At 47.4% G+C, this 26,470-nt stretch overlaps 2 protein-coding genes across 4 annotated transcripts in view; both read left to right on the forward strand.

Moving 5' to 3' along the window:
- Positions 1 to 13,347, forward strand: part of LOC142468195 (laminin subunit beta-1-like) — an 82,631-nt gene extending 69,284 nt beyond the window's left edge. For all 3 annotated transcript variants that reach the window (XM_075574445.1, XM_075574444.1, XM_075574443.1), the window contains 8 exons: positions 535 to 776; positions 1,546 to 1,749; positions 1,973 to 2,117; positions 2,984 to 3,191; positions 4,745 to 4,886; positions 6,543 to 6,719; positions 8,273 to 8,429; positions 9,320 to 13,347. In XM_075574445.1, the coding sequence (XP_075430560.1) occupies positions 535 to 776; positions 1,546 to 1,749; positions 1,973 to 2,117; positions 2,984 to 3,191; positions 4,745 to 4,886; positions 6,543 to 6,719; positions 8,273 to 8,429; positions 9,320 to 9,453 (1,409 nt within the window). In that variant the 3' untranslated portion in view covers positions 9,454 to 13,347. The remainder of the gene's footprint in view (positions 1 to 534; positions 777 to 1,545; positions 1,750 to 1,972; positions 2,118 to 2,983; positions 3,192 to 4,744; positions 4,887 to 6,542; positions 6,720 to 8,272; positions 8,430 to 9,319) is intronic.
- Positions 13,348 to 23,702: 10,355 nt separating this feature from the next.
- Positions 23,703 to 26,470, forward strand: part of LAMB2 (laminin subunit beta 2) — a 61,640-nt gene continuing 58,872 nt past the window's right edge. Inside the window, 2 exon segments of the mRNA XM_075574446.1 lie at positions 23,703 to 23,808; positions 24,969 to 25,060. Of these exon segments, the coding sequence (XP_075430561.1) occupies positions 25,033 to 25,060 (28 nt within the window). The 5' untranslated portion in view covers positions 23,703 to 23,808; positions 24,969 to 25,032.

The raw sequence follows: 26,470 nt of genomic DNA on the forward strand, positions 1-26,470 counted from the left end.
CTGCCACATGAGGAGTGTCAGCACAGTGCACTTGAACAAAAAACCTATGAGGTTTCAACAGCTCTGTACACTGTCATTATAGCTATAAAGAAACCTAACTTTGGTCCACTAAACCAGGGGTGCTCAACAGGTCAGGTTTTCAGGATATCGTAGCTTCAGCACAGGTGGCTCAATTAAACCCTGCTTCAGCACAGGTGGCTCACTTAGTCCCTGCTTCAGCACAGGTGGTTCAACTAGTCCCTGCTTCAGCACAGGCGGCTCAATCAGAGGCTCAGTCGACTGAGCCTCTGATTGAGCCACCTGTGCTGAAGCTGGGATATCCTGAAAACCTGAACTTTGGCATCTGCCTGGTGCATAGGAGTTTTCCAGAATGTGTATAGCTATTAAACACATTTTACAGTATGTGACAAACATGCAAATGAGTAGTAAAGGTGTGAAGTGCTGCATGCTTTCACTGTATTCTAATTCCAATATGCGCTTGTAAATGGGACTGCGCCGGTCACTTAGCGCTTCTCATGCTCTGCTTGTTTGCAGAGTCGTATAGCAGCATCCTGAAGTCTTACTTGGAGTCCACTGCTGCAGAGAGACTCGCCAATGGCTCTGTATCGGGACCGGAAAGCCCAGTTTCCCAGTCCGGTCAAACTCGGCTTGAGACTGAGAGGCTGCTGAAGGAGAAACTGGACAACTACCGAAGGAACATGACGGCTCACAGGAGCTCTCTGAAGGAGCTCCAGAAGAAGGCTCAGGGTCTGAATGTCTTCCAAATCAATGAGAAGGTACATGGTAGTTTGCTAATGAGTACTTGAAATTATAATGCAGGTCGAATTGCACATACATGGAACGTTCCGAGGGGTGTGTATCAATTTAGAGAAAGTGTGTTTAGACGCACTACGTTTTGTGGAGCAGAGCTGTGGCATACGTAAGATCCGTTTCTCACATGCAGAATTTTACATTTATGCCACTTCAGATATAAAGGATGTTTGGGGGACAAATAACAGGGCAAAAAATGGCACAGAAATGCCGAATGTGATCCATCTCATTGTAATATGGGTACCATGTAATTCCTCCTACTTACGCTCATCCAAGGTGCAAGCTGGGGCAGACACGCAGAATGTGATACATCTCATTATAATCTGTGCACCATGTAACTCCTCCTAACTCCTCCTACGGACTCTCCCCAAGGTGCAAGCTGGGGCAGAGACACAGAATGTGATACATCTCATTATAATCTGTGCGCCGTGTAACTCCTCCCAACTCTTCCTACTGACAATCCCCAAGGTGCAAGTTGGGGCGAAATACTTTGATACAAGGGGCAGGATACAAATGCCCCAGTTTTGAACCAAAAATGCCTTGATACATAGACCCCTAATCAACTGCTTGACAGGTGAATGGAATGACATGTTCATTATAACTAACTGAACCAGGGCTCTGTCTCTGAGAGATCTGCATGGGGCACCTGCTGTGGTTTTATATATTGATGTTAATAGTCACAGTTGAATACTTCACTCACAGCGTCTTCTATTTTTCTGGATCTTCTCCTGAAAGATTTGTGGGGCACCAGGGAACCAAACTTGTGACCAAGCAGCCTGTGGAGGAGCAAACTGCAGACATGATGATGGGAGGAGAAAGTGTGGTGGGGAGAATTGCAATGGAGCCGTGCCCATCTCTACCAAGGCCCTCGCCGTGGCACAGAATGTAACCGTGGAACTGGAGAACACTGCTAACCAGCTCCATGACATATCTCAGAAGGTACTCATAGTGCTGCTAAATCCTCTGAGTGCATCGCTCGGGTAAGATAAAGTAGCTGATAGAGACTAATCTCCAGTTAATTTGACCCAACGACCTTTTATGGTTGTTATCCCACATGTGTTGCTTTGTGGTGACCCTTATGGCATGCAGTGTGTTGTTGGTTATTGAAGGCACACGGCCGGACTCTGATTTTTCACCACGTTTCAACCCGGCTTTTCCCCAGATTCAGGAAATCCAGGGGATAGCCCAAGAAGCCAAAGTTCAAAGCGAAGCCACGCTTGCTAAGGCCAAGGACGCCAAGCGTCGCATAGAAGATTCCACGGATAAACTGCGAGATTTCATCAGGAGGATTAAAGATTTCCTGACTGGTACGACATATTTGTGGTCTATATCAAAACGCACAGGTTGAACTTGGTGGACATATGTCTTTTTTTCAACCTCATCTACTATGTAACTATGTAACTACGGTATGTAACTATGTAACTCCAAAAGTGGCTATTTTGGAATTAGCTTAACATAGTGAGAGTTCTTTTCAATTTACTTGTATATTAGCATCAATGGGTCTTTGTCTTTTACCACAACTTTGCTTTGCTTGTACCTGGATGTGATGATGGTAAATGATTAGTGGAGTACTGTATTTAGAACAGTTTAAAGTCGGTTACTTGATACATATACAGTATGATAATATTGTATGTGTGTATGTATATATATATATATATATATATACTGTATATAAATACCATTTACCTTCTATTTATTCCATGACTACTATAATAATTAAATTAACTGCTGAGCCCGGGCTGGGATGGACATAACTGCCTATAAGATGTGCCCCACTTGTGAGAGAGGTTATTCAAACAAGTTTCCATTTAACGCAGATGCTGCTGGATTGCACCGCCATAGAGACGCTGCATTGTTTTAAATCAATTCACTACTTGAGCTATGATTATAATTGATTGACTCTTCTCTAAACATTGCTAAGCTGTTCTGCACCATTTTCCGGGTCAGCTGAACATTGCCGGCACCCGTTTTGATTGTTGAGAGAGACTCATTACGATAACTAGATCCAATCAGAGTGCTGCGTTTCTGAAAGTTCAATGCAGGAAATGCCTCTAGTGGCAAGACGTAGGGAGCATTACGATTGGCTAATCTCAACCCCCTCGGTAATCCTTGTTACACATTTCCTATGGACATTACCAATCTGATTCATTTCCGAACTAATTGTTGCTTGTAGAGGAAGGTGCTGATCCAGAGAGCATTGAGCTGGTGGCCAGGCAGGTCTTGAACATCTCTCTGCCTGTCAGTCCCAACGACATTGCTACGCTCCTGAAGGAGATCAAGGACAGCATTGCAAATCTCAGCGGGGTGGACAAGATTCTCAATAGTACGTCCGAGAGCCTGGCCATTGCCAAAGAACTACTAAACCAAGCAGTTACTGCAAAGTAAGTGGCTTGTTCCAAGGGACGCTATCCATCCAAAGATAGTTCCTTCTGAAGAATGTGTGTTTTATGTTCTTACATGACCGGAACCAGGGGTGGTCCGCCGGAGTGGAACGCGTTATTTTTAGCTTCAGTGATCCCTTAGTTCACGGGTTCTCAGCTCCAGTCTTCAAGACCCCCCAACAGATCAGGTTTTCAGGATATCCCAGCTTCAGTATAGGTGGCTCAATCTGTCCCTGCTTCAGCACAGGTAACTCAATCACAGGCCCAGTCAATGACTGAGCCACTGATTGAGCCACCTGTGCTGAATCTGGTATATCCTGAAAACCTGACCTGTTGGGGGTCTTGAGGACTGGAGTTGAGCACCCCTGCCTTAGTTCCTGAGACATTTGCCTTTTTATTTATTTAAGTGCCGGAGTTTCTGGTCATGCCCCGAAGAGCTCACAATCTAATTAGTAAGTAGGAAGAACGTACAGAGACAGTAGTAAGGTGTTCTACATGTATTTTTTTTTAAATAAATCGATTCTGTACTATGAGAAAATACTTCTAGCATTTTTTTAAACAACTCTGAATTACATTTTTAATGTGTTATAATGTAACGAGCATTTTTTGTTTCTATAGCAACCATTTACAAAGTCACATCCCTTTCCTCTTCTGAAACAGGCTCTGGCACACCCCTTTTTGAGACCTGCCCTCTCTCTAGCAGTGCACCAATTGTATCTACAGTAGTGGCTGCCTGGTCACATGATCTTCCCCACAGAACTTTGCATCTTTGGTCCTCTTCTGCTGCACTGACAACCATTTAGTGAACCCCTCAGCCGAATCTTCGCCGATCGATCAGCAATCTAGCTAATTACTTATCATTGTGGGGATTGTGTTGATGCACATATTAAAGGAGGGAAAATTAAATAAGAACAAAAAATGGCAGCTTGGACGGCTGCTTTAAATAATCTTCACAGTGAATTCTTTACACAAATACAGTAAACAGACACACACATTCCAGATGTGCCTGCACAGACTACTTTGAAGTATAATAATGCTGCGGTGTGAGCGAGAAGCACAAACTGCTCATTATTTTGGCAGATGGGAGCTTACCAACAAAACACAGATGGGATACAATTTGTGGTTAGAAGAATGTGTCCCTACAATGGGGACTGGCCCCGCGTGATACACAACTGTCTCAGATACTCAGGTTTCCCTTCTCGTGTCTTCTGAGCCTCAGCACAGGTCTAGAAAAAGGTCGGGACAATAGGAAACGGGCTGAGAAGGGAAAGATTAATCATGTTTTTTTTTTTAATAACATCTTCATAATAAGATCATTCTCCGTTCTACTGATGGGAACAAACTTAAAACTCATGAGTAGAATCAAATCCTCAACATTTTGCTAAAAAAGATGCATATGTACAGCGCCCCCAGGTTAACGTCTGTGCTGTTTCTCAGCAAATCCCATAGTTTATTCACCCCTACAGCTAAAACACCGTCAATAGTTTCCCAGTTTCAAGAAGGTTGGCAGGAAAATGTGTTTTCCTTAGAGGGTTTTGTTTCTCTGCACACAGGAACAGGGCAGAAGATGTGGGGGGCAAGGTCTCCGATGTCCAGAAAGAGCTGGAGGAGGCTGGGGCTAAAGCCAAGTCTGCAGAGAAAGCTTTAAAGAAGGCAAAGCAGAGTGTGCGAGGGGTGACAACCAGCGTGGAGGAGGTGAGGAAAGTTCTGGGGAAGTAATCCTGGCTCTTACTATCCTGCGGATTGAATGATGGGTAATACAGGAGGTGTGAATAAAGATAACGGTGTAGCATTGCAACTTGGTTAGAAAGGGTGACCTCAGTGGGACTTAAAGCGACAATCCAAGCTGGCTTTTTTTTAAACATAGGGTTGAAGCAGGGAGTCTTTAGAGCTGAACCCCATTCATTATCACTCCGGGGTCCCCCTTCTTCCGGAGATATTGATCTCCGTAGACGGTTCCGGTGGCCCCTCTGGCTCGCTAGTTGGGGTTCACGTAATGGCCGATTTTCAAAGCTCCCGCGCCCTGCCGGCCAATAGGAAGCTGTGACATCATCCGGTGCGGCTTCCTATTGGCCCACGTGTCACGGGAGCTTTAAACTTGCAGGAGATACCGCCACCCCCCCCCCCCCCTACGGAGGTAAGTATTTAAATACAACATAAAACACTGCATGGCAATCCTGTCTGTCAACAAAGCGCTCTATACCAGCTCATACCTAGTGGTTTAAAATACTGTTACAAATAATACAGTTACCAAAAAAAAGACATACATACATATAAGGGATACATTGATACCGTTTCTTATCACGTGGGTCATTTAACTCCTCACCTGGCGCTTACGGATCAGTGATAATAAAACCATCAAATTGAATGCCAAACGTCTTTATGCATGAACACAAATGACTAAATAGACATGTGCAAGCACGTCCTGCCAGCAGGGAAAGGGTTATGGTCTTAATATCATAATGGTTATTTCCTCCCTTACCCTTTCCTGCTTTTTACTTGTTTCCATGGGAGCGCGGCTGTGCCCTTTCAATACTCAGGCCCGTGAATTGTTTCCTACGAAGCGCATTTCAGAAAGGCAGGCGGGGAAGACAGAGATTATGGGGTTTGGGAAGCTGTCCAAGCTATTCGTGTTAGTATAGGGAGGGAAGTGAGAGAATCAGCCATATATTGCTCTGCTGGGAATGCTCAGTGTAAGGTATCTGCATAACTCGCACGGGAGGGAGTAGAATAGAGATGCAGAGCTTACGGACTTTAGCACAATGACCCTAAGCACGGAAAACACCATTCACGGCCTTAAAGTCACACACCTGCTCTTTTGACTCTAAAATGGTATTAAATCCTTCAGTGCTTCAGTAATCTTTCATGCAGTGCGATCAAGTGAAGCGATAAGTTAATGCTGTACAATACTGTATGTTCCCCCGTGTGTGATCAATGGGGGGATGAAGGGGGGGGGGGGAAATAAACATTTCCATGCTTTTTATACTGATTTGTTCCTTCTTTTGTTATGTTTGTATCAATTAGGCTTCTGGGGGATGTAAAAATGGCCGCCATTAATGTTAAGATTAGTGTTCAATTACTTTTGCGGAGGTTAAAATATTAAACGCAATGATTTAAAAATAAGAGGTAGCATGTTTTTGGCAGAAAGGGTCCTCCCTTCAGGGATAAAAGTAGAATAGATGAGGCATAAGGTGCGAGTTGCAGAAAGGATTTCCTGAAAACCAGAGCTGCCCCAAGAAGGCTCCGTGTTCCTGGCAGCGCCAAACGCCAGCGCAATGATAGACGCTCAGTGCGTCCCTGACACTGCATAATGAATAGTGACTTGTGTTTTTGCCTCTGTGCTATTTGCAGTCCATGAATAAAATGAAGGCCGTGGAGGAGAAGGAGATGGTGATCATGGAAGGCTTAGGAAACCTATCTGTGGCAGTGGAGGCTTTGCTGAGGAAGGTGGAATCCAACAGGCAGATGGCTGACGAGGCAAAGACAAAGGCAAATAAAGCGGTGACAGCCACCGGGGGGCTGGACAAGGTAAAGGACAAGAAGGCATCACAAGTATGGATTGTGGGACATATTCACTAAGCAGCCTTCTGCCCTTAGAAATCTTCGCTGGAAGACACATTACAAATCATTAAAGGCCATAGATTGTCAGGGGTTTTTCAGCACCAGGAGGGGGTCTTATGGCAGAAGACGGTGTGATGTCTATAATGTATGTGATGTAAACGTAATAACTTCATGCTTCACATAGAATTGCCACGAGAGGTGAGAACTTTTCGTGTAAGTTAGAGAACCTGGCGAAAATAGCCATTTGTGAGAAAAAAAAATGGCCAAAGAATACATTTCCACATATTGAAATATATTGATGGGGGAGAGGAGGGGGAGGTTTTGCACATTGCTGACTGCCACTTCTTTGACCACTTTTCTGAAATACTAAATGTCACGGAAGACCAGAACTAATCATCGGGATCTAGGCGCCAGAAAGGACAAAGCAGTTCAATAAACAGTATTTATTCTAGCCGGAGCCAGCAAGCACAGCACAAAATCACAACCAGAGCTTGCACTCACCAACACAGGGAATACAGGGGGATCCTAGCTACCCAGGTGCTAGGCGGAACTTCCAAAGCTTACCCGGGGGCAGAACGAGTGCAAAATAAGGCACCATGGTATTTATCAAAGAAAAGCAATCCCATTGCTATCCGTTAGAGTTTTTCCTTTGGTAAATTTGGTGCAAACATTTCCGCAGTTTTGTAAGCTGAAGATCTCATACATCCCCCTCTTGGTATTCAGTATATCAGAACATGGTCATGTCCTGATGGCAGTTTTGTGTAAAAGAAACTTGTATATATGTATTTGTGCTGTACTGCATGTGTGTATTCGCATGACGCAACCAGCTGTCGGCGTGTGATGTTAGTATGAGGTGCCCATACATGATGCAGCCAGTGGTCATCATGCGGTGGTAGTAAGAGGTGCACACGCATAATGCAGCCAGTGGTCGACGGTGGTAGTATGAGGTACACACGCATGACGTGGGATGGGTAGTAAAAGGTACACACATGATATGGGATGGGTAGTATGTTCTGCACACACAACGTGGGATGGATAGTATGAGGTGCACACGCATGATATGGGATGGGTAGTATGAGTTGCACACGCATGATATGGGTTGGGTAGTATGAGCTGCACACGCATGACGTGGGGTGGGTAATATGAGGTGCACACGCATGATATGGGATGGGTAGTATAAGGTGCACACGCATGATATGGTATGGGTAATATGAGGTGCACACGCATGATATGGGATGGGTAGTATGAGGTGCACATGCATGATACGGGATGGTTAGTATGTGGTGCACATGCATGACTTGGGATGGGTAGTATAAGGTGCACACGCATGACGTGGGATGGATAGTATGAGGTGCACATGCATGACGTGGGATGGTTAGTATGTGGTGCACATGCATGATATGGGATGGGTAGAATGAGTTGTCCACGACTGGACACAGAAAATCATTTTAGGTACTACCCACTTATAAATCTCTCCACCAAAGGCGCACACACATTGTTTTTTTTCTTCTCATTTACAGGAGATGGACAAAGTTAAAAAGAAGTACGCCGAGCTGAAGATCAAGGTGGGGGGCGCGGGGGGCGCGTCCGGGACTGCACTGGACAAAGTAAAAAAGATACAAGAGGAAGCAAAGGGTCTACTGAAGAAAGTGACAGATGCCAAGGGAAAGCTAGACGGTGGGTAAACACAGAGGGCTGTATTTACTAAGCAGTGCTACGCAGGTCCATGCCTAGGGTGTGTGCCGCCCTTAGGCAAGCACTATTAAGGATGCGCCCCTCCCTCCTCCAAAGAAAAACAATTTCCCTCCCCCCCAAACAAATGACCCCGAAAAGTATTTCACTAAAAAAAACCTCACCCTAGGTAGGAAGCTGGGGGTCTTTGGAGTTGAACACCGTTAATTTCAGTTTTGGGGACCCTCTGCTTCCTGAAATACTTACCTCCTTAGGGAGTACCAGTATGTCCTGCTCAGGTTTAGCTCTCACAGCACCCGCGCATTTGGAGGTAAGTATCGTGGGAAGCAGGGGGTCCCCAGAGCTGAAATTAATGGGGTTCAATGCTTTGTTAAAAATAATAATAAAAAAAGTGCACAAAGTGCTCCTTTTTAAATGTGCAAATTTGCTACAAACAGCTACAATGTTTAAATTGGTTGATAAAGTGTCCCAAAGTCTATAATAAAATAATATGAAAAACTAGAGAAGGTGCTCCATGGAGGAGTCCAAAACGGACAAGGTTCCAGCGGGTGAAAACATTCCGGACAATTCCCAGAAAAGATAACAAGCTTCAGTCAACATTTCACTAGTTTCAGATACTGATGAATAAATTAAGTTATTTTCTTGAGTTAAATGACTGTCCATATTTGAAACGAAGGGAAAAGTGATTAAAGTAATCCTCGTCAATAAGAAGCCACCTTTAGCAGATAGAAGGGAGTCCTCTGCAGAAGCATACAGCATATAGGCTGCATTTCACATAGTAAAAGTCTCTGTTAGGTTTGCTCAGTGATTGAAAGGGTCCAGTTGTACTGTGCGTTTCGCTTACCTTATTCCCCTTCTGTGGGACCTTACTCCAGGTCTTCAGGACAGGTTCCAGACCAATGAAGAAGACATTAGGTTGAAGATGGAAGAGCTTCAGGAGTTGGAGAAGAAAGCATCTGGGCTATTGGAGTATATCAGACAACAGGCAAATGCATATTCCACCTGCTAACCCCAAACCGGGCACCTTCCTTCATGTAAGAAGTTAAAGACGTTTCAGGCCTCACCATCACTTGGAAGACTTGGGCCATATTTTCCAAAGATAAGACACTTTCTGTTGCCAGAAGACATTTTATGGCCCAATCATTTGAATCGACCATGAGGTTTCTTCCAGCACCAGAAGTAAATATTTGCCTTAGTCATTTAGATTGGTTACGGGAAGTCACTCCAAATGTATACACTCAGTAGTCCCAAAACATGACTCTAGTTTGATTACCATCTAATAATATCCCCATTGACTATCCCAACCACCGGCAAAGTCTCAAAGTAAAGGAGCAATCCAAGCTGGTGAGTTTTGTTGTTTTTTTTAAACTGAAGTTGAAGCAGGGGGTCTCCGGAGTGGATCCCCGTTAATTTCAGGTCCAGGGACCCCCTACTTCCGGAAATACTTGTCTCCGAAGTAGGTGCCGGTAGCTGATCCGGCTCAGCAAGGCGGGCTTTAAAGTTTAAAGCTCCCGCGTCATATGGGCCAATAGGAAGCGGCACCGAGAACATCACAGCTTCCTATTGGCCAACAGGCTGGGAAATATCTGAAGAGCGAACATATTGTGAACCCTGGTAGCTGAGTGAAGCAGCGACCGGCACTTAATTAGAAGGAAAGTATCTCTGAAAGCAGGTGGACCCGGAGCCGAAATTAATGGGGGCTCAGCTGCAAAAATCCACTGCCTTGGATTGCTTCTTTAAAACAGCCTCCTGTTATCTTATGATCACAGATTTTTTGGTAGACCTGGACAAGTGCCCATTAACCAATCCCACTATTCATGTCTCTCTACAGAGGCCCTCATAGAACACGGGTATTGAAGAGTCCAAATGATCCCTTTAATAAAGAGGGCTGCACAATCTCCCGTATATACTGTTTGCCTGCATCATAAGCCCTGGTCCTGCCTAAACATCACAGCATGAGGGGGACACTGTTAACACCTTATCTGTTTATGTCACTGTTTAACAAAGCACACCCTAATTACATGTGGTTTACAAACCCTCTGCTGGGTCCACAAGGAGAACATTGTATTTACTAGTCTCCTTGCTGCAAAACTGGGGAAAAAGCAATGCAAAAGTACTGCACTATATTAATCACAGGGAAACTTCAGTTGCATTCAATGGGATTCCTTTTCTTTGAGATAGTAACAAAGTAGGGAGAGGGAGTCGGGGGTATGATACCTGTTATTGGACCAACACGTAGCTGAGATGTTACAGTTTTGCAACCTCTCAGGGTCCTTCATCAGGTAGAAAGGAGCAACACGGATACCCACCCTTCTTTGTTTTTCTTTGATAGATATGGTGCTATTGTTTGCACTGGTTTTGCCCCAGTTTTATGCTGGGAGACTTTAGTAAATTGACCAAGTATTCAAAGTCCGTGAAAAAGCTTGCTATGAATTGGTCCTCAGGCTTTGCACTTCCTATTCCAAGATGCACTCTTGCATGATGCACACTGGAGCATTAATGGTGTCCATTTGAAGGGATTAAGAGCTCATTTGCATTCTTATTCCCAGAATCCTTTGTATTTGTGATGTTACCATGCTGTGATATTCAGGCAGCTGGGAAAAAAAAACTGTAGGAGACATTTCCAAGTGCTGCCGTGAGAAAGGTTAATATATTCTGAAAACCTCACCCCCCCCCCCCCCAGGATGAGATGCTGTACTTTAGCTATCACATGTAGTTTTATAATAGTTTTATTCAGAAAGGCACCGCTCTGTCATTCTATGTCGAGATTCAATTTGAGGATTATTTCCAAATTCCGTTAAAAAAAAAATGGAAAAATATCATCAATATTGAGCAAATGTTTTCTTTTTTTGTAAACTTGCATACTTGCACCTATAAGCAAAAGTTCCCTTTGCAAAATTGCACATTTTGACATTTTAGAGTATTCATTTAAAAAAAAAAATGTAATAAAAACTACTCCCCCCCTAACTCCCAATCTCTAACAAATGTGCAACTATTTGAAAATGCAAAAAAACCCATAATTTTTGTGGCAAAGTCAAACTTCAGCAAAAAATATTGCGTGGGCCATTGCTCAAGAGTCAGTGAGACGAGCATTAAATTCTAGCGGTAATGCATTATTTAATGAGACCCTGCAGCCAGCAGAGACTGCGCTCGTGTAAACCGCGCAGAGCCTGGGCACGCGTCCCATGATGGTTTCCAAAACCTCAGGGGAAAACATTCTGGAGTGTAATAAAAGGTTTTATTTTCCGCCCGCGGGAATTGTGCCAAAGAACTCTCCGAGCTTTCCTTGCAGACGATAGGAATAACAAATATCCCAACGTGCATCATCTCAAATGAAACAATAGTTGCCATTTATATATGTGACCGTACACCTATGCAGCAGGAGATGAGGACGTCCTATTGATAACATTTATCAGTGCTTTTGTTCATAAAGATTAGTATTATTCATGTAGAATGTTGAGTGTGTATTCGTGTACTAAAACGCATCTGCAAGATTGTGAATGAGAGCAAAAGAAAGACAATGGTTACGTGCTGAAGATTTAGGGGCGCATTCTATCTGATCGCTACGTTTTTCGGGTGATATTTCCCATTGACTTGAATAGGGGTGTTATCCAAATACCGCCCAATCGGCTGCTTCGGAAGGTAAGCCCCTAAATATGGGTAACATCAAAAAAATGTGCAAGTCAAGTGAATAAACTGTACAGCACTGAGGCTCAACTCCAGACCCCCCAACAGGACAGGTTTGAAGGAAATCCTCGGCACTAGAGATGGGTGAATCCGCCCAAATCTGTGTTCCGGATTTTCTCCCATTCCCCCCCCAAATCCATTTCGCGGTGTAAAATCCGCAAACAGATTTGGCCGATTTTGAATCCACGCGGATTCATCAGAAACCGCCATTGCATATAATCCACTGACTGATTTGTAGAATCCAATCTGCGGATTCAGCAATCCGTGGCGGATTCTTCTGTATCCGCCAACGGATTGCTGAGTCCACAGGATTGGATTCTACAAACCAGTCCACGGGCTGCGGAGTCCACGGAGTGTATTGGTAATAATAATGTAAAATTCTGCGAAACGCGCATCGGCCTTTTTGAGATTGATACGCAAAAATCCGTGGACCAACGGAACCGGCCGATCCGCTGCGGATCCAAATCCGCCCCATCTCTATTCAGCACAGGTAGCTCAGTCTTTGACTGAGCCACTGATTAAGCCACCTATGCTGAGGCAGGGGTATCCTCAAAACCAAAATCCTGAGGAGTGCAGTTGAGCGCCCCTGCTGTAGAATGCCACTCCTGGAACCCCTGCTTTGCTGCATACAATAACCACGTGTCATTTATTTGAGGTCAATATGGACTCGTGAATTAAAATATTTGTGCAGCGATTAGAAATGTGGACATTTTTTCCACCGAAATTCGCAAATCAGGTAATTTGGTATTTTTTTTTTCAGGATTAAAATTGTGAAAAATGCCAGGCGTCACAAATTGTTTTGACGAGCATTAAAAGTTAATGTGCACGGTCCTTTAATATAGTGCCATTTTCTCCCAATTCTGATGAAAAGTATCAGAATTAGGAAAATAATGGCACAATTTGTCCAATTTTTGCTGGTTAACACAAAGTTGAAATTGATCTGAATGACTATTTGTTCTCTATTGATACTTACTGGAGACAGCTGGGGCTAGAAGTGTTTCTCCTGTTGCTGTCTAAAATGAATAACGAGCAATATATTGTAACAAAGGCTTCTGAGACTATACCTTCTGCAGCTATTTTCCAACTTCCCCCCGGGACCCAAACAGGCACTGCTCACCTTTAGTGATCCTGGAGAGGGGGGGGGGGGTTTGAGGGAGGCCTGAAATTATACTTTTATGCCTGGGGATTTTGTTTCAATAAATATTTCTCTCTCAAACTCGTGATGCTGATTTTCTATAAGGTCTGTTCCACGTGTGAATTGTGGGGCGGTTTATGAAGCATGCATTATTTCATATCCAGCCTTTTAGTCAAATGTAGCAAACGTAGTTATTAAATCGGGTACATTTAAAGAAAGTCTCTTGGGCAGGTACGGCTGACACTTTCCAAGAACTGGTTAATTACGAAAACAACAAAAATGTGCGTATTATGCCAAGAAAAGCAAAGAATTGTTACAACGTACACACTATTAAAGAGTGTGGGCGATATTTACCGAGCAGTGCTGATACATTGGGCATTTCCGGCTGTGTTTGGTAAATACTGCCCTTTTCAGCAGTCGGCAATAAGGTGTCTTTCAGCGCTGGTGTTTCATGGAGAAACGCTCCTTAGTAAATATGGCCCTGTGCAACAAGGAACTTCCACATTTGTTCTAAACGAATGCTCTACATCAGGGGTGCTCAGGTCCTCAAGTCCCACCAACAGGTCAGGGTTTGAGAATATCCCAGCTTCAGCACAGGTGGCTCAATCAGAGGCGCGGACTGAGCCACCTGTGCTGAAACAGGGATATCCTGAAAATCTGACCTGTTGGGGGGGCGAGGGGCTTGAGGAGTGGAGTTGAGCCCCCTGCTCTACATATCGGTCACTATTAGAAATGTTAAAGTTGCATTCCAAGTTGATGGCAGAACCCTTTTTAATATGGTTGGGGAGTTGGGGGTCTCCGGAGGTGAACCGCGTTCATTTCAGCTCTGGGGTTTTCTGGCGCCCGAGATATTTACCGGGCGAAGGTCAGTGGCAGACTTACATTTCTGCCGCATGCAGGCTCGGGGGCGGCACTCTGCCCTAGCGTACTGACGTCACGCCGTCATTTGACGTCGGGTCACCATGACGACACGATGTCAGAGGAGGGGACCGCTCTGGAAAAGGTAAGGCTCTCTCTCACACACACACATTTTCTCGCTCAAAACTTGCCGCCCCCCCCCCCCCCTCCCCAAACAAAATGACCGCTCTAGGCTGTAGCCTACTCAGCCTAGTGGGAAATCCACCACTGGTACTCCGTGGTTGTTTAAATTGCCAGTCTCACACGGGCCAATCGGAAGCTGCGGCCTGATGACATGGGAAATCTGACACTGCCCTTGCTTCTCCCCCATGTTAAAAATAGGGGGGTACAAAAAAAATCTGTAGGGGAACTGTTCTGTTAAGGTGTATTCTGAATGACTCAATGGTAACTTACTGACAACACGTCCAGCCTGGATTCTTGGTAAATGACAGCCATTCCTGCGTAGTGCGGAACGACATGGCAGCTTCCATGATACAAAAACGTCCTCTTCCGTAATGTGCCATTGTACATAGCAGGTGCGGGACCTATAAATGGCCCTAACTATTAACACAGTTGCTGTCTTGGAGAATATAAGCACTCTGCTTTCCCGTTATAGATACTGTATGTCATTGTACCCCTGCTCCAATCAAACAGAAGTGCGGCGTGAGTGAACACTACTAGTGTAATGCATTTCAGCGCTCAAAGGGCTCAACAGCAAGTAATGTGCCACAGTTCTGCTTCTTGTGTTCTGACGCCCGGCGCTCATACTTGGGGAGCTGGTGATGTCACCGCTCTCAAGCATGAGCACAGTCAGCACCAGCGGGGCCGCAGCCTAATGTTCAATAGTTCTGCTTCTTGTGTTCTGAACTCTCACACTGCAACGGTAGCACTTTTATTATGATCTTTTATTTGTGTAGCGCCAACATATTCCACAGCGCAGTACAATGTGGGGGGGAGGACAGTCAATAACATATAAAATGTTCAGACAAACTGAGGTAATAGGAAGGCGGTCCCTACTCCAAGTCATGGCATAGTAAGCGTTAATATTGTTTCCTGAGTAAGTGGTACAAAGGTGTGTGTGTTGTACAGTATACAGAAAAGTTACTGTTCTGTACTGTAACTGCAGAGTCTTATACTGTGTCTCCCAGCTGGAAAACAGATTTTTCAAAGAAAAAACACCCACATGGCTTTCAACTGGATTACTAGTGATTCGGAAATCTGATGCTGTTTTTTTTTTTGCCTCTGGGAGGCTGTGCTTAACCGATTGTTTTAAGTTGTGTTTTAATGTTTTTACCTTGCCTGGAACAGGGAGTAAAACATATTTTTATTGCAACGTTCAGCAGCTGCCAACTTCCAAGACCCTGATATATATATATATATATATACTAGCTGAGAGACCCGGCGTTGCCCGGGATGTAAATGCGTAATAGGTAGTATTATTTATAAATCGTGGAACAATAGGTGACTGTTTGTTGTAAAGGTTGGATAATAATATTGAAAAGAAAGATGGAAGAAAATGTAATACGATGTTGTATAAAAATGGTTTATTGTAACCACACCACAGTACAATGTATATTTTGGTGGCATAAGTGATGTAAAAATCTGAGTCGTGTGTCCTGCTAGGGTGTGAGGCGGCGGGTGGCGCGTGGGTTGTGAGTGCTGTGTGCGAGTGGGGGTCCTGCTAGGGTGTGAGGCGGCGGGTGGTGCGTGGGTTGTGAGTGCTGTCTGTGAGTGGGGGTCCTGCAAGGGTGTGAGGCGGCGGCTGGCGCGTGGGTTGTGAGTGCTGTCTGTGAGTGGGGGTCCTGCTAGGGTGTGAGGCGGTGGGTCAGTGATGTCGGTGCGTAGGGGCGGGAGGCAGCAGGTGTGTGTGGCGGGTGTCTGTTGAGTGCGTGCAGCGGCTGTGAGGCGGTGGGTGAAAGGCAGAGGCGGCCGGAGTAAGGGCGGGTGAAAGGCAGAGGCGGGGGTGGGGAGGCGGTAAGGCGGGCATGAAGGCGAAGGGCGGCGGGAAGGGGAGGAGGGGATGGAGGAGGGGGGCAAGGGGTGGAGGAGGGGGGCAAGGGGTGGAGGAGGGGGGAAGGGTTAGAGGAGGGGGGGGAAGGGTTAGAGGAGGGGGGGGAAGGGTTAGAGGAGGGGGGGGGAGGGTTAGAGGAGGGGGGGAAGGGTTAGAGGAGGGGGGGGAAGGGTTAGAGGAGGGGGTGGAAGTGTGGGAGGGGGTGGGAGGGGAAAGGGGAAAAAGAGGTGGAGGGGGGGGGAAGAGGAGCGGAGGGGGGGGTGGAAAGGGGAGCGGAGGGGGGGTGAAGCGGAGGGGGGGGAAGGGGAGCGGAGGGGGGGAAGGGGAGCGGGGGGGGGGGAAGGGGAGAAGTGGTGGGAAGGGGGAGGAGGGGGGAGGTGGTGGAAAGGGGGAGAAGGGGGGAGGTGGTGGAAAGGGGGAGAAGGGGGGAGGTGGTGGGAAGGGGGAGAAGGGGGGAGGTGGTGGGAAGGGGGGAGGTGGTGGGAAGGAGGGAGGTGGTGGGAAGGAGGAGGAGGGGGAAGGTGGTGGAAAGGGAGAGAAGGGGGGATGTGGTGGGAAGGGGGAGGAGGGGGAAGGTGGTGGGAAGGTGGTGGGAAGGGGGAGGAGGGGGGAGGTGGTGGGAAGGGGGGGAGGGGGGAGGTGGTGGGAAGGGGGGGATGGTGGAGGTGGTGGGAAGGGGGGGGAGGTGGTGGGAAGGGGGTGAGGTGGTGGAAAGGGGGGGGAGGTGGTGGGAAGGGGGGGGAGGGGTGAAGTGGTGGGAAGGGGGAGGAGGTGGGAAGGGGGAGGCGGAGGGAAGGCGGGGGGTGGGAGGCGGTGGGAAGGCGGGGGGTGGGAGGAGGTGGGATGGCGGGGGGTGGGAGGCGGTGGGAAGGGGGGTGGGAGGCGGTGGGAGGCGGTGGGAAGGGGGGGGAGGCGGTGGGAAGGGGGGGGGAGGTGGTGGGAAGGGGGGGGAGGCGGTGGAAAGGGGGGGGGAGGCGGTGGGAAGGGGGGGTGGGAGGCGGTGGGAAGGGGGGGTGGGAGGCGGTGGGAAGGGGGGGGGAGGCGGTGGGGGGAGGCGGTGGGAAGGGGTGGGGGGAGGCGGTGGGAAGGGGGGCTGGGAGGCGGTGGGAAGGGGGGGAGTCGGTGGGAAGGAGGGAAGGGGGGGGCGGGGGGAGGCGGTGGGAAGGGGGGGGAGGCGGTGGGAAGGGGGGGGAGGCGGAGGGAAGGGGGGGGGAGGCGGTGGGAAGGGGGGGGGGGAGGCAGTGGGAAGGGGGGGGGGGAGGCAGTGGGAAGGGGGGGGGGAGGCGGTGGGAAGGGGGGGGAGGCGGTGGGAAGGGGGGGTGGAGGGGAGGTGAAGGGGGGGGTGGAGGGGAGGTGAAGGTGGGGGGGGGTGGAGGGGAGGTGAAGGGGGGGTGGAGGGGAGGTGAAGGGGGGGGGAGTGGAAGGGAGGTGAAGGGGGGGGTGGAAGGGAGGTGAAGGGGGGGGGTGGAGGGGAGGTGAAGGGGGGGGTGGATGGGAGGTGAAGGGGGGGTGGTGAAGGGGGGGGTGGAGGGGAGGTGAAGGGGGGGTGGAGGGGGGGAGGTAAATGGGGAGGTGAAGGGGGGTGGAAGGGAGAAGTGGAGTGAGGGGAGGTGAAAGGGGGTGAGGGGAGGTGATGGGTGGGTGAGGGGAGGTGAAGGCCGCTCACTCACCCGTCCGGCAGGTCCCACGTGGATCTGAGGCGGGAGGCAGCGTGTTGTGGCCGCTCTCCCGCTGTGTCCCGGGCGCTCGCTCGCTACCCCGCTGACTGTAGCGGCGCCGGGGGGGGGGGGGGGGTATCGGGGAGACACTGACACTGGAGATGAGGGGGGGTGGAGGGGAGGTGAAGGGGGGGTGGAGGGGAGGTGAAGGCCGCTCACTCACCCATCCGGCAGGTCCCACGTGGATCTGAGGCGGGAGGCAGCGTGTTGTGGCCGCTCCCCCGCTGTGTCCCGGGCGCCGCCATCTTGGGCACTCGGCGCCGCGAGGCAGCCTGCCTGGCCACTGGCTGTTCCCCCGCCGGGGAGGGGTGAGTTGTAGCGCCGGGGAGGGGGGGGCATGTATATGTGTGGGGGGGGGAGAGGTGGGAGATATAGAGGGGGGGTCTCGCACGGCCGCTGACACTGGGTGGGGGGGGGGGGGCGCTGAAGGGGTATTAATAGTGTGTGTGTCCCGCTGACTGTAGCGGCGCCGGGGGAGGGGGGGGTCGGGGTGAAAGCGCGGGAGACACGGGGAGAGGAGGAGGTGCGCGCGGGTGCTACTAACACTGTGAGCCCCGCTAATGTATGTAACAGTGTGTGTGTGTGTGTGTGTGTGTGTCACTGTGTGTGTGTGTCACTGTGTGTGTGTTTGTCACTGTGTGTGTGTCCGTGTGTGTGTGTGTGTGTGTGTGTGTGTCTGTCACTGTGTGTGTGTGTGTGTGTGTGTGTCTGTCACTGTGTGTGTGTGTGTGTGTGTGTGTGTCCCTGTGTGTGTGTGTGTGTCCCTGTGTGTGTGTGTGTGTGTGTGTCCCTGTGTGTGTGTGTGTGTGTGTGTGTGTCCCTGTGTGTGTGTGTGTGTGTGTGTGTGTGTGTGTCCCTGTGTGTCCTTTGGCCCGTCACTCCGCCTCAGGCCAATGAGAGGTGTGCGGGGGCGGGCGGGCCAAGGGACCAATGAGATTTCCCCTAGGGACACCGGACATCCAGGCAGGCAGGCAAACATACAGTGCTTTCACTAATATAGTATAAGATATATATATATATATATATATATATATATATATATATATATATATATATATATATTGTGACAGAAACCAGGGGATGGTAATAAATTCCATATATAGGTCTCCCAGGATACTGGACAGCTTCTATCCTGATTAGGCTGGAAAGTGCAGCCTCAGAATACATGCACTCCATCCCACAGTTTGACAGTTGCTGGAACTGAGGGATGAGGGATCCATACCAGAGTTTGTCTGCTGCCTGATTTCTGTCACCTGTCCTGCTAGATAGAAATCAGGTATGTAAGGCTGATTTCCTGGTTCCTCTCCCCTCTCCCTAAGAGACTGGAGGCAGGAAGGCTGCTGGAAGCAAAAAGGGGAAAAGCCTCTCCCCAAACAGGTTAAACCATTCTATTCCTTTCTCAAATTGTAAAGATCCTTATTTTTGTTTGTTGGAAGTGGGCAAGCCGCCCCAACCCCAGTCAGGGTGAACCTCGGTTAAGTTACTGCTCTAACACCATACACGCAGAATAAATATACATGAATGTATATCCTTAAATGTATAGCGCCCACGGTGTACTTAGCGCTTTACAAAGACAATACAGTACAGGGAATTACAATACAATAAGCACAACAAAGTCAGAAAATAGGAAAGGCTCCCTGCCCCTGAGAGCTTGCAATCTAATACATGTATGTGTCAAAGTTTCAAGGCTGCAAAGTAGCACCAGGTTTACAAGCGGAAAAAAACAATATGATTTTATTTCCATTTTTTTTTGTGCGTTCCATTTTCAGCGCTACATTTTTCCTGAAGAAGTGAAAGTTTTTGCTGATTTGATGCGTACAGAGAGGATTTCATCAACGTTTTGTTTGCTTACAAAAAATACAGAAGATCGAGGAGAATGTCCAGTTGCCAATGGAAAGAGCCTGTGTAAATTATAGCAAAACTAGAGTAAACCTTTACTAAAATCTCCCTGTATTTTGGGGGTATAATTCTGCTACAGATACTTTAACAATGAAATGAAACATTCTGCGCATTGCGGTACGATTAAGAAGTGCACAATTGATACTATGTTACCCAAATTCCATCTAACATCGTATTGTGGATGGATGATAAAGGTGATATATTAGAGGTCGCAGCATTGCTGTGTAACGGGTTCTCGTCACAAACAGGACGGAACCGCCAGGCCGAGGCGGGGATATCGATACAACGACCCGAAGCCGCGTCCGGATGCGGGACTCGTCACCGTGGGTAGCCGGGTCAGGGTAGGAGAGAGCAGAGTAGGAGGAGAGCAAGCCGAGGTCGAGGAGTGGCGAGGTACGGATCGTAGGGGTCACTAGGATTGGATAAGTCGGCGGGGTCCAGGCAAACGTGCTTGCACACGTCATGTGACGCCATGCTCAGCCAACTTCCTGGTGGAAGAGGCGGAGCCTAAATAGCAGGAAGAGCCAATCAGGCGCAGAGCTGCCGGCGCCCGATCCTCACACACTGTGAATCTCTGCACACAATTATTTACCTGCACAGTACTGAAAGGGGTTAAAAAAAAATGTCTGACATTATAAAACAAGTGATGAAAACGATGTTACATGGCTGAGTTCTTTCATTTCCCCCCCACATGTATGTTGCTAAGTGTGGCTGCACCTTTAACAAGTGAAAGGTCTGAGTGCAGCATCTGCCCGTGCTCCGCAGCGGTGCAGACTCAGCGGCGTTGCCAGGCCACTGCCAGCGGTAACCACAGCAACACGTTACCTCTGCCGTATCTAATACCGAGCAAACCCGGAGGCACTGAAATCCGAGCGGGGGTCCTAGCGGGGCGGAAGAGGGAGCGGAAGAGGGAGATGATCCAAAGTGATTTTGAGTGCGTGTGATAAGTGCAGTGCCAGCGCCGGCTCTCGCTCGCTTTGAGTTCTGCGTGTAACAAGTAAGCAGATATATGAGAACACAGGGAGCACAAATTGGGGGTGGGAGGGGAGGTTGGACCATATCTGGCATTTTAACCTCTTTGATTTCATATATACTCCCATTGTTATGTGGGCAGTTCATCCCAAGGCTGAAGTGAACGAATGGCAGTGGCATGTTTAATGTGGATGGGGGGGGTCCCCAAGCACAAATTTAACGGACTTCTGAGGATCTACCCCTATAAGTGCTGCCAGCAATAATATCCCACTGAACTCCAGTAGGGGGCTCTCTATAGTTATTTGCGGTGACTGTAATATTAGGCATGTCATGATAAGAAACCCAGCAGGTACCCAGTGAGAGAGGCCTCGGGACAGCATATCCCTGTGTAATCGGGCATACTGGGCTCACTACTGCTGAATAGTGCAGTTTTAAAGGAGCAATCCCTCCTAGGACCAAAGTGAACTAATCCCAGTGACGTGTAACTGGTCTGATCTGGGGAGTTGATACATTTGTCACCCAAATTTGACACCTACTGCATATGTATTTTTTGTATTATTTTTTAAAGATTTTTTTTTTATTTTTTTTTAAACAAATCTGTTGCTATATATTTCCCCCTTTTTTTTGCACCAGTTTTCTAGACGACAAACTTTGATACATTAACTCACAACATGCCTCATGGTCCCCCTATAATGTATGTATGCGTGACTGATCTAAAATAAATGATACTGTATAGAAATGTCCTGGAATAGAACCGAAACGTTGATGTAGTTTATAAATGTCTTAATATTATTGAAGTAATCTGTGAGTGTGCAGTATAACATATAATGTTTTAGATCAATAATCAGTAGTTCTAGTGCACCAGGCAATATACATCAGTTACGTGACTTCTGCCTTTGGTGTGTGATATATATGTATCTATTATGTTTTCCATAGAAAATGATGCCAAGAAATACATAATATTATAATCTGTACTTCCATTATCCCCCAATTTCTCCTGCGTCTCCGTGTTACCACTTCCCATTCTGTTAATTAATCCAAGGAGGGAAAATGTATTCTTTCAGAGTGTTATTAATTTACATCAGACACACAAGAGACGAGCGAGCGTAACGAGACGAGCGAACGTAACGAGTAACGAGATGAGCGAGCGTAACGAGACGAGCGAGCGTAACGAGGCGAGCGAGCGTAATGAGGCGAGCGAGTATAACGAGGCGAGCGAGCGTAACGAGGCGAGCGTAACTAGACGAGCGAACAAGGCGAGCGAACGTAATGAGACGAGCAAACGTAACGAGACGAGCAAACGTAACGAGACGAGCAAACGTAACGAGACGGGCTAAGGTAACGAGACGAGTGAACGCGACTAGACGAGGAGACGAGCAAACGCGACTAGACGAGGAGACGAGCGAACGCGACTAGACGAGGAGACGAGCGAACGCGACGATACGAGCAAACGTAACTTTACGAGAGAATGTAACGGGTTTTTTTAGGTGTGAAAATATCAGCCCCCCCACTTTCAATTTATTTATTTTTTTAAGTTCAATCGAATTCCGAAAGCCGAAGTAATTAAAATGAACAGAACACGCGCGTTGGCTTTTAGCATTAAGCGAACTTGTGACAAACTTTTGGAACGAAGTTCGCTGCCGTGTGCTAAAAGTTTGCACATCCCCTATCGGGGCCCATATCCAAAATGACTCTTTCAACATCACTTAAGGACCAGCTATGCTCTGCAGACCAATTTTTACACAGTAATGAAACAGGGGGTCTCTGGAGCCGAACCCTATTAATTTCAGCTCTGAGGACCCCCTATTTCCACAGATACTTAAGCCCATAGGGGGCGCCGGTAGCTGCTCCACTCGGCTACCAGGGTTCACATTATGGCAACGTTTCAAAGCCCCCTCGCCCTGCGGGCCAATAGGAAGCCGTGACATCATCAAGCTCGGCTTCCTATTGGTCCGCGTGACGCGGGAGCTTTACATTTTAAAGTCCAGCTAGCTCAGCCGGATTGGCTTACCGGCACCTACAACAGAGGTAAGTATCTCCGCACGCGGCATCACCGGAGCTGCAATTAACAGGGTCCGGCTCCGCAGACCCCCCTGCTGCAATCCTGGGTAATAAAAATACAATTAGATTGTAAGCTCTTCGGAGCAGGGACTCCCTTTCCTAAACGTTACTTTTATGTCCGAGCACTTCTTCCCTTTGTGTTATTTATATCTTATTATTTATATGACTGTAACTATGACTGCTGTGAAGCGCCGCATACATTAATAAAGACATTCATTCATTCATGTTAAAAAAAGAAAAAAAGGAGCGCGGATTGCTTCTAAAAAACACAGTTCCCAAGTTCTGCAGTCCCCAAAATAGAAATCCAACGAGAAGAGAAAAATCTCCAGCCAGCGAGCCGTGCGAGGCCCCCTGTTTCCGTGAATATGTTTCCAACGTCACACAATGTCGCATAACTGTCTGGGTGTATAATGGGAGCGCAGAAACACGAGACGTCTCGTGGCTAATAATCGCTCTCACGTTAGCTAACGTTACAGAGCAGCGCCACAAAGGGTTTTGGGGTTTGGGGCTTGTATTTACTGCCTGGCTTTCTGTCCATGGCTCAGGGGGGGCCAAATCCAGTCCTCAAGGGCCACCAACGGGCCAGGTTTTCAGGATATCCCTGCTTCAGCACAGGTGGCTCAATCAGTGGCTCAGTCTTTGACTGAGCCACTGATTGAGCCACCTGTGCTGAAGCAGGGATATCCTGAAAACCTGGCCCGTTGGTGGCCCTTGAGGACTGGAGTTGCCCCTGCTATGCTATAGCCAGTCTCGCAGACCTGCGTCTGTGCGTCTCACTGGGAAGCCTCTCAGCTGCAGACTCCAGTTCAGAGTTTACCTCCCTCCTCACCAATAACTTTTTTTTTTTTTTTTTTTTTTTCCCCTGACATAAGATTTTGACTTGGAATAACTTCCCAGTGAGCTCAGATGAAGCTGGCTACACTGGCAGCCGGGAGCTTAGAGCCCAGAGACTGAACGCGTGCAGCCGGGACCCTCATTCTTAGGGTGAGTGGGCACTGTGCATTATGAGAGCTGGAGGAATTAACCAATGGGGGGTTTTGGGGGGGGGGGGGGGGCACCTGTTCCCTTTTCACTTTTTAGGAACCCCTCACTTATCCGAATTAGGTTTTACCATGTGAAAGATTCACCTGTCACTCTTATCAGTGCCGGGAACCCCAGCACAGTGCAAAGCTGGAGTTATTGAAATAAAGCACACGTGGAGTTGGGTTACCATATCATTCTATCAATGTAATTATTTGCGATGGTAACTCGTCTGCTGGATGCCTAATGCTCCGAAACGTACCCACAGTTTGGGATGAGAGGGACAAGTCGCGCTTTAACTTTCAGGGTCTTTGAGATCAATGCTAATACACATTCTATACAGTACTGTGTGTACACGCTGCTCCAGTTTTGCAACCAGCCAGTTCACATCCATTCCAGTCCATACTTACTTATACGCTGGTCCAGCACCGCATAAGATCGTTGCTTAGCAATGCGTTGCACACCTCTCCGGCAGAGAGAGGCTCACATGGCCCATTGTGTTTACTCATAATTGTAAAATATCAACCCGAGTGGTGGGAGACCGTGTCAAGGATCCGCCGTGAACTTTCAGACAAAATGTTCTATTTCTCCGCAAGACCTGCAGAAGCTCATTTGTACAATTTGCTATTAAAAACCGCCAGCATGCGTGCAATTCCGCGTAAATCTCTATTTCCGCTTTTTTTACATTTTTTTTTTTTTACATATATATGGGGTTTTATGCCCGCTTCCCATTGAAGCAAATTTTTCACTTTTGCTTAGTCGCATTTTCGCATATTTAGACAACGTTTTACTTTTGCATAGTCCAATTTTTCTCACAATCGCATTTTTAACCACCAAAATATATAGAAGTAACTTTCAAAACGAAGACGATCGTGCGAACATTCTAAACGGCGCAGCTGTGGCAATTTCACCGCGAATTGGAACGTTAGCGAAAAGTGTCCCCATCTCCAGGCAACACTCCCTCCTTTCCGGGTTATTCCTGCAAATCCCATATTGATGCTGCTAACTTGTTTATTATTTACAGACCAAACTAATCATTACTTCCATCTTTCTGCAGCACCGTCGTATTTAGGGGAACTCGCTCAAATGATATCTTAATTTATACCCGAATTTTCCTGCTCCAGAATAAGAAGATCCCATCTCTCCCAGGGTACCAGTGAGGGCAGAGAGAAACGGGCACAAGGCATCATGGAGCTGCTCGGACTGGTGTTAACTGGTACGTAGATTTTCAATTTAGTCTTTCTCACATTTTTTTGTGTGTGTCTTAACCCCTTCAGTGCCAGGTGGTTCCTTCAGAAGTTTCTCTCATTAAAATGTACAATCTAATGTTAGACATATAGAGATAAGGACCCATGTTTACTAAGCTTTGCTATTCCATAACAAGACACCTGCTGGTGCCAGAATGTGTCTTATGGAAAAGTCCACTTAGTAAATAATAATAAAAATATCTTTATTTCATGTAGCGCTGTTCTCCCAGTGGGACGCAAATCGCAGCACGTAGGATTCTTACAGACACGAACCAAGGTGACGTGCTCAAGGTCACAGGATCTTTAACAAAATGTTCTAATTAAAAAGGAAGTGTCTTAACCCTTTCCCTGCCAGAGGGGCCAGCCAAGTGTTATACATAAAAGGGTTGCTCAGTGAGTAACGACACTGACTCTGTAAACAATGACACTCAGTTTGAATCAGGGGAGCCTGGTTAAATTCCCGGTGTCAGCTCCTTGTGACCTTGGGGAAGTCACTTTATCTCAAGAACCAAAACCATAGATTGTAAGCTCCCCTGGGTAGGGACTGTGTCTGTAACATTCCTATGTGCTGCGTACCGCGCGCTACACTGTAATTGTGACGCGATGTGTGTCCCATTGGGAGAAAAGCGCTATATGAAATAAAGTTCTTATTAATATTATTAACCATCAGGCTATTCCTTCACAGACATGGTATTAAAACTCTTACATTTACCATCGGATGCCGGCTTGCCAGATGAAACTGAGCCAGTTCTAGTTAGGTAGCTCAATGCAGCTTCCATTTGTAAAATCCCCTGAAATATGCCCGGGCCTGGCTTAGATAGTCTATTTTAAATTATTTATGCTTGACAAGAAGGATAAGTTGAAAACAAGCTTTCACTTTCTCTGTAATGGATAAACCATCACAGGATGAAGTTTCTTTTCCTAAAGTTAAGCCCCAGAGGCAGGAAGGGAATCAAGTGATGTGATTTCAATATGATATCCTTCCTGTGAACACAAAACATCATTAGCAGTGTAATCCGCCCACAAACTATAGTCAATCTGAATTGCAATTAAGAAATGTATTTTCTGAGCTCGATACATTTGACAAAGATTGTTATGTGGGACAAACTTCTGGCTGAAGACTGAGCCACCTGTGCTGAAGCAGGGATGTCCTGAAAACCTGACCCATTGGTGGCCATTGAGGACTGGAGTAGGCCACCCCTGTATTAGTAGAATGTATTATGGCTAAGGCTGAGTCCCCGCTGGCGCTGAGTGCGCTCATTCTTGGAGAGCGCCGGGTGTCCTGCATGTACGCACGCACGCGGGGAGGTGTGGGGGGGGGGGGGCATTTCGGGTAGTTGAGCGCGCTGGAAAGTATAATTTTGTTGTTTACCTAAGCA

This window comes from Ascaphus truei, chromosome 17 (genome assembly GCF_040206685.1).
Source record: "Ascaphus truei isolate aAscTru1 chromosome 17, aAscTru1.hap1, whole genome shotgun sequence".
Classification (NCBI taxonomy): Eukaryota; Metazoa; Chordata; class Amphibia; order Anura; family Ascaphidae; genus Ascaphus; species Ascaphus truei.